At 32.6% G+C, this 7,635-nt stretch overlaps 1 protein-coding gene and 1 pseudogene across 1 annotated transcript; both read right to left on the bottom strand.

Moving 5' to 3' along the window:
• Positions 1–1,391: 1,391 nt before the first annotated feature.
• Positions 1,392–4,327, bottom strand: LOC107922468 (U-box domain-containing protein 15). Its single transcript, XM_016852517.2, has 4 exons — positions 3,671–4,327; positions 3,447–3,563; positions 2,639–3,061; positions 1,392–2,552 (listed from the first exon to the last, which is right to left on the bottom strand). Exons 1-4 carry the CDS (start codon positions 3,965–3,967, stop codon positions 1,497–1,499), a joined length of 1,893 nt encoding a protein of 630 aa, XP_016708006.1. The 5' UTR covers positions 3,968–4,327; the 3' UTR covers positions 1,392–1,496.
• Positions 4,328–5,846: 1,519 nt separating this feature from the next.
• LOC121213603 (photosystem I P700 chlorophyll a apoprotein A2-like) lies at positions 5,847–6,662 on the bottom strand (annotated as a pseudogene).
• Positions 6,663–7,635: the final 973 nt, after the last annotated feature.

Raw genomic sequence — 7,635 nt, 5'->3', positions numbered from 1 at the left:
TTATTGAAACAACTGACAAGAAATTTCTTACTTGTAACATCTTCGGTCATGTATCTTGTCTCCAATTTGTCCCATAATTCTTTAGCGGTGACCTCGTTTTGGTAGGTATCGAACAAATCATCAGATAAACCATTCAATATGTGGCCCATGCACATGTAATCAGCATTGTCCCATTTTTGTCTTTCTCGGGTTACAGCAACAGATTCGTTATCATTCTCTTCAGGTCTTGGAGTATCCAAAACAGAAGCAATCTTTAAAGTTGATAATAAGAAGTGCATCTTTTTCTGCCATCGTCAAAAATTGTCACCATCAAACCGATCAAGTTTGACAAAATTGGAAGCCAACTCTCTTATTGTTCCACTTTCATGTGTTGTGGTAGTCATCATGAATGTTATAACCTTAAAATTGTTAGTTCAAATCTCCGGTGAGGAAAATCTCGAACACACGAAAGAAACTCAAATAGAAAAAAAAAAGGACAAGGCTCCAAGGCGTGTTTCAAGCCACTATCTTTAAGGTTATATTCGGCCTTACCTATCTTCGGTGTGCAAATGAGTTCCAAGCAAATTAACCTCGAGGATACAATGAAGCCAATGACTATTTACGTTTTGCACTGACAAGAATAGTCTACTACGCACTGAGCAATGTATAACAAAAACTCAATTTCTACAAAGGATTTCTACAGTAATACTTTATAGAAGAATCTAATAATATTAGAAAATGAAGGATGGAAAGAATATTAGAATTTGTTGCTGTGTTTTTCAAATGAAATCCTATTCCAATTTATAGGAATTTTCATGTCTCTTCATAGAGACATCTTTCATCAATAGGTGTCTTTCTGAATAATAATGTCTTTAAAATAAACACATAATTATTCATTTAATATTATAACTATTCAAATAATATTATTTAGATAGTTATAATTTTTTTTCAAAAAATTAAATAATATAATATTTTGATTAATTACACCCATTCATTCATAGTTGTTGGAACACTATAAATATTTGAAAATGTTCCAACAATTATTGCTAGTGCAGAAAAACGTGGGTTTGAATGCGTTAAAGCGCAATATCCTCTTATTTAAAGGTTGGGGAGGGATTGTGAATTAAACATGAATTAAACAGATTTATAGCCTTCCCTTGTAAAAGGTCATGCTAGAAGCAAAATGATAAACATTTTGTAACCCTTATTTGGATTGGATATTTGTGAATATTCGATCCGCAATCTAAATTGTCGTCCCTAAATTAACCATGTTTTATAGCATAAGTATTTTTCTAGTTTCATTGTGTCACTATTAAGAAATAATTTTTCAAGAGAGTTATCTTTAGAAAAACAAAAATATATTTTAAGAATATTAGAAAAAAACCAAAAACAAGTTGTTTGAACAACATAACTGACACAAAAATCACAATCTCTAATACGTTGTGAAGCTGCAAAATTTACAATGACAGACTGAAACAAGGGAAAATATATTAGCAATTGGAACCATTTGAGGAAGTTCAAGGAATATGTTCACACTTACTCATATGTTGTAATAACGAATTAGCTTTTCTTTGAGCTCTGTTTGTTCCAGATATGGAGATTTCTCTTAGGGGTTCATAAACACCAAACTGGAGAGCAGCTAAAATAAGGGATGAATTGTTTAACCCCAACTCTAGCAGAACTGAAACCGCACATTCCTTGTTCTTGGGGGTCCCGTTTCTAATGATTTCTACCAGAGTTTCGATGAATGACAATTGACCGATTTCGTTCTGGCCCTCGGGATGAGATGCAAGAAGTAACAAGATGGAGAGTGCTTCATCAATCATACCCAGATTTTTGTCAGCCAGTAAGTGAAGTAATGGTGGTATAATGCCAGCTTTAATGGCTCTGGACTTGTTGGCTTGGTTCAAAGACAAGTTAAAAAGTGCAGTGGCTGCATCCTTTTTACCCCTCATTGTCCCGTTTTTTAACAGAGCTACTAATGGTGGGATCCCATTGAAGTTCCCTACAAGAACTTTGTTCTCATCAAGCATTGACAAGCTAAATAAGGCTGCTGCAGAGTTCTCTCTAGCTTCATCAGTTCCATTTTGCAGTATCTCAATAATGGCAGGAATAGCTCCTTCTCTAGCTATAAGCCTTTTGTTGGTCTCATCAATTGATAAGTTCAAGAGGGCGGTGACAGTGTGTTCTTGAATGTTGGAATCTGGATAAGATAATAGCTGAACTAAACGTGGGATTCCTCCATCGTTGGCAATGAAAATTCTGTTCTCCGGATTCTCTTTCGAAAGCATACGGATCTTCACAATGGCATCTCTACGCACATTTGGCTGACTAGAAGATAGGTTTAGAACCAATGAAGACATTTCTTCCATGATTTCTGCAGAATAATTAACTGAAGAAGCATAATTATCCTTTTTGGGCAGTTCAAGGTTGTTCTTCTCACACCATTGCAGAATAAGGTTGCGGAGTGCGAAGTTTGGTGCTAGAGACAAGTGTTCTAAAGTTTGTCCAGTCTTTGGACAGGTTCGATGGTTGGAATTTAACCACTTCCGAATGCTGTCTCTTTCATAAGTCTTCAACCAAAAACAAAAACAAAAAACCTTTCTCAGTTTGCTTGAAAAATGTGGAACAGTAATAAATGCAGTAATGTGAGGATTACCTGTCCAGTTGCTACAATAACAGGATCTGTCATGATTTCCAACATAATTGGGCAGACAAATTCATGAGGTACTAAAGGAGATTGACATGTTTGGGCAGTTCTAGTTGAAATAGGACCATCAAGTGAAACGGTTTCATCAATCCCTGCAATTTGCTTGAACTTTCCCAGGAGATCTACAATTTGGTGCATGGTTTCATTATATCCACCTCTTTGCTTTACCAGTTTTGCTATAGCTGTTTTTTCAGCTTTCAACTCTGCATTGGTATGCAATTCTAGCTTGTTTGCCAGCCTTTCAAGTATAGCAATGTCTGCATTCCTTTCATCTTTTTTAGAGAAAATCACTATCATATCCATTGCTAACTCCATATCTTGTGTATCTGTCCTCCTCTTTGCTCTTTTAAGTTGCATTCGCATTAGCTCAACCTGAAGGAATTCAATCAAAAAACATAACCACCCCTTTATTGAACAAGCTAAAAGGAAAAATGAGTCTTTTCCAGGGCTAATTCACAAACTCAACCAATGTAATAAGAAGTGTCACAGGTACAAGCGGCTAATTGGATACACTCATTTCCCTGTGCTGTTTAATGCCGTGCCTGTAATCTGGTATTGTCCCGATTGTGAACACGATACGGTGCGGCATAGAGAAACGAGAGTATCTATCTTGTCCATCGGTTGAAACAATGATTAAGAACTAAACCAAACCAGGCAATGATTCATTGTATATATTGATTTAACAATGTGAAAAAATGGGAGTTCAAGCAATCTATTTAGAAAGATGAAATTAAGATACACATAAATGAAACATTACTTGTTCTTTCACTTCAATTGAAACTCCAAGTTTATCAAAAGGGATGTTATCAAGCGCCTGGTTTATTTTGTGATAAACAGCATGAAATCTACACATCACCGCCTCACTTTCCATTGCCTAATTTTAACAAACAGAAAAAATGCAACATCTTGAATCAGCCAAATGAAAAAATTGAAAAAAATACAAATAAAGTAGGCAAATCAATCGGCATTATAAATGATTACCAAATATATCTTGCTTCCATAGTTACAATTCTTCAACAGCTTCTTTGCTCCAAGTAGTGCTTTCTTCAAGTTAAGCAGAGAATTCAAAGCCAAACCCAAACCCGAAACTGAGTAATCAAGCTCCTTTATCTCCTCCAAAAGTGGCACCAAAAGCTTCAATCTCCTCACCAAATTCAAGCACTCCTTCCTTTGAGTTACCCTGAATCCAGCGTAGGATCCAACCGTCTCTATCACCTCCATCATTTCCCTAACTAATTCACTCGATGAACTCGAATCCATCACAAATTGCCTCTCCATTTCGAACCAACAAGCTTAAATCCCCAAAGGGTATTCAGAAAATTTGTGATCTTTGAGTAAAAAGAAAAAAAAAGGGGGTGTGTCAGCTGATAGTGTGAGCATTAATACAATGAACATGGTCATTTTCTTTTTTCAAATTTGGCGGTTTTATTAATGAGGATGATTAATAACGGTTAGTTCGCGGGATTTCCGGTTTACTAAAATTGGAATCAGCAAAAAAGATGTAATTGAAAGCAAACAGTAATGCTCTTATTGCCAATGCTAAAATTTTGATATTTTTTTTTACTGAAGATTTTGAGTTAGAACATGAACCAATATTAATCAAATTTTGAAGATCTTATTTTTATATAATAATAATATCGAATAAATTAACTAAAATCAAATGAATCTAATGCTAAATATTGAGATACCAAGGTCAAAGACAAAAAGAAAAGGGAAATAATGGAGTTCACGCGGTTTTTTGACATTGTGACGCGTATTCACGTGCAAATCCTGTTTTACAAACTGACCCACGCTCTACATCTCTATCTCCAACTCATTCAAACCTTCGGAATTTCCTTTCCCTTTTTATCAACTCCCCTCATGTTTAATATCCCTTCTCCCGAGTGTATGATGGTTCTTCTTTTCTCCTTATTATTACACCTAACCATTTGTTGATGAGCTTGTATTTTTCCAATCCTGAATATATTCATTATATCTACCAACTTTAAATGAAAAGTTACCAATAATTAAAAGTTGTTACTGTTTCTATTAAATAATTATGTCACTATTTATAAAAGCAAAATTTCATTTGTATGACACACCTAAAACCATAGAAATAAAGTTTCTTTTTATTTCTCCCACCATATTTTATATTCCTAGATTATTCTATAAAAAATTACAGTAAAAATTCTTTATAGAAATTGATATCATTGCTATACTCCGCTCAATACTCAGTAAATTATTTTTGTCAATACAAAATATAAATAGTCGTTGAGCTAATTTCTTATAAATTTATTTTTATCTACTTGAAATTGAGGGGTTGATAATATCACGGATGGTTATGAATTTTTGGTGCAAAAACAAAAGTAGGGAACAGCGGGAAATCATCATGAAGGTACATCATTATTTGATTGGATTTCATCCATCTAAATTGACTAATTGTCATATAAAAATCCCAAAACTTTAATTTGGCAAAAAAGGGGTTCTAAGTTAGTAATATTTGAGATTGGTTTAGATATGAAATTTACTTGATTTTGTTATAGTTTAATAAAATTCACACCCAAATTTCGATTCAGAGTTGAATCTTTTACCATCATTGTCTTGATTTATGCTCATTAAAACAATTCACAAAGTCAACGGGAAACCTTTGAAAAAAAAATTAAATTTCTCTATTTTATAAAATTGAAAAGTTAACTATTCATATTTTATGAAAGGGATAATTGCAAAATAATCCTTTGTACATTAACAAAATTTTCAATATAGTCCCTTTTGCTTTCCATTTGTCTAATGTGGTATCTGACCTTTTATTCCGTCTATCAATATGGTACTCTCATTTAACGGTATTAATTTCTGATGCAAAATGACACATGTTCCAAAGAAAGAATGACACGTGGCACTTTGGGTTAGGGATATCCTGATATATAGTAGTGGAGGATTATAGGACAAAAAATAAATCAACTTAGTTTCAAACTTGGTACAACCCAAAGTCATCATTCTCTTTAGTTTTCACAATCTAAAAAGTATTTCAAAGGTCTATAAGAAGATAAAAAAAAAAAAAGACTGTATCAAGAATTATGTACAAAAAAATATGAGACTATTTTATGGTGTCGAGGGAATTGCAATATAGAGATTAAAAAAAGACTGAATCTAATTCAGGTGATAATCTATATGAGATCTCCTAAATTATTAATTGAAGATAAGCCACAAAAACTTGAAGTACTACAATTTCAATCAATTCTTACCAATATCCGCGCCAATAAATTAAGAACATAAATCCGTAAGATGTCCAAATAAGAACATCCACGCCTAGGCTGATAAACTATTCATACCAAATAGGTTATACCTATTGATAAGTTGTGTAGAGTTTAACTATAGATAATCTCTTAACCATTCCATCAAATAAGTAGAAGATTCATTAAACTGTGAGACGTTACCTTGCCATAATGTGATGTGTTTTCAATGCCAATAAAAAGTAACCCATCCAATGGTATTTAACATCCAGAAAACCGCCAAATAAAATGTGTCCTTCACCGAAATATCACAAGTACCCCCTCGCCCCAAATCATCGCAAGGAAAACTATAACCGAAATCCTTTTTATCCAACATTAACTTGGAACCGCGCACAACTAAAGAGCCCTTTACTAAGATCAATGTAGTTGTATGTAAACCTAGAGCAATAGCACAATGAACCAAGAAATCTCCAAGACCTACTATTAAGAATAGTGAATTATTATTTTCATTAACAATATTTAACCAGCCAGGCAACCGTATGCTTTGACCCGCATTGAATGCTAAGCCATTCGTTGAAGATAAAAGCACATCAAACCCAACTTAAACGGTTAAAAAGAGGACTTAAAAAAAATTCTCCTTTTTTTTAAAAGCCAAAAGTAAAAAATAAAAATTGTTCTTTTTGCCAGTAAAAAGAATGATTTATTTCTTCAAATTTTCTTCTCTTTATTCTCTAACATATTTTTCTCGCTTTTCTTAAATCCATTGCTCATTTTTTCTTCTCAATCAGTGTCTTTCACCATGCAAAGAGCTCCCTTTGAGCTATAAGAATGATTCATCCCAATAGCTAATTTTTAAGAATTTTGGGAAACTCGATTGGGATTAAGGAATCAACGATTTTTTTTTGTTTTTATTTTATTTAACAAATTGGAAATAAAAAAAATCAGAGGGTTTTTGCTTAACTCAATTGTTGGGTTTTTTATTTTTTGTTTTAATTTGCTTAACTCGATTGGGATTAGGGAATAACGATTTCTAGGTTTTTATTTTTTGCTTTAATTTGTCTAACAAATTAGAAATCAACAAATTTTTTTTATTTCATTTAACTCCATTGAGATTATTGGATTTGAGAAATTGAGTTTTTGTTACACTTCCTCATTTTAATCGACCTAGGTTTACTTGAGAAAAGTCATTATTTGAGGATTAAGGGAAGCCCGAAAAGGAGTTGGAAGAGAAGTGTAACACCTTGAAAATTATAGTGTCACTAATAGCAGTATTTCGAAAGATAAATAGCAAATTTTCTCAAAAATAAAAATTTATCGATTGAATAATAATAGCAACGTAAAAAAATTGAATTGGACAAGAATGAATGAATAGTGAATTTTTAGTGAAAATTAAATTGAAAATTTATGAAAAATGTACTAAAAGTGTAAATTTAGTAAAAGAAAACTGAATTTAGCATGATAAAAATGTTGAAATTGTAGTTGAGATGTAGAACATGATGAAATTCGGGGATTTTCAAATTTTGAATTTTTATTTAATTATTGTTTAAATGTTAAATGATTTTTGAGGTTTAAATGTTTTATTTATTTGTTTGGATTATTTAAGTTGAGACTCTTAGCATATTCTGACATAAAAAAATTCCGATCAAAATGACACTTGACAGCTTATCATTAGGTTACATGTCAAATGGTATCAGAAATTAACACCGTTAAATAAAATTATCATATTGATAGGCTAAA

The sequence above is a fragment of the Gossypium hirsutum genome, chromosome D01, assembly GCF_007990345.1.
Source record: "Gossypium hirsutum isolate 1008001.06 chromosome D01, Gossypium_hirsutum_v2.1, whole genome shotgun sequence".
Lineage (NCBI taxonomy): Eukaryota > Viridiplantae > Streptophyta > Magnoliopsida > Malvales > Malvaceae > Gossypium > Gossypium hirsutum.
This window is presented reverse-complemented; position numbering and strand designations above follow the sequence as displayed.

What these genes read in the sequence shown, in the direction of transcription:
- LOC107922468 (XM_016852517.2), bottom strand. Translation starts at nt 3,967, where the DNA reads ATGGAGAGGCAATTTGTGATGGATTCGAGTTCATCGAGTGAATTAGTT. An exon ending in ATGGAAGCAAGATATATTTG is followed by an intron (nt 3,564 to 3,670) that starts GTAATCATTTAT and finishes TGTTAAAATTAG; the next exon opens with GCAATGGAAAGTGAGGCGGT. An exon ending in CAATTGAAGTGAAAGAACAA is followed by an intron (nt 3,062 to 3,446) that starts GTAATGTTTCAT and finishes GAATTCCTTCAG; the next exon opens with GTTGAGCTAATGCGAATGCA.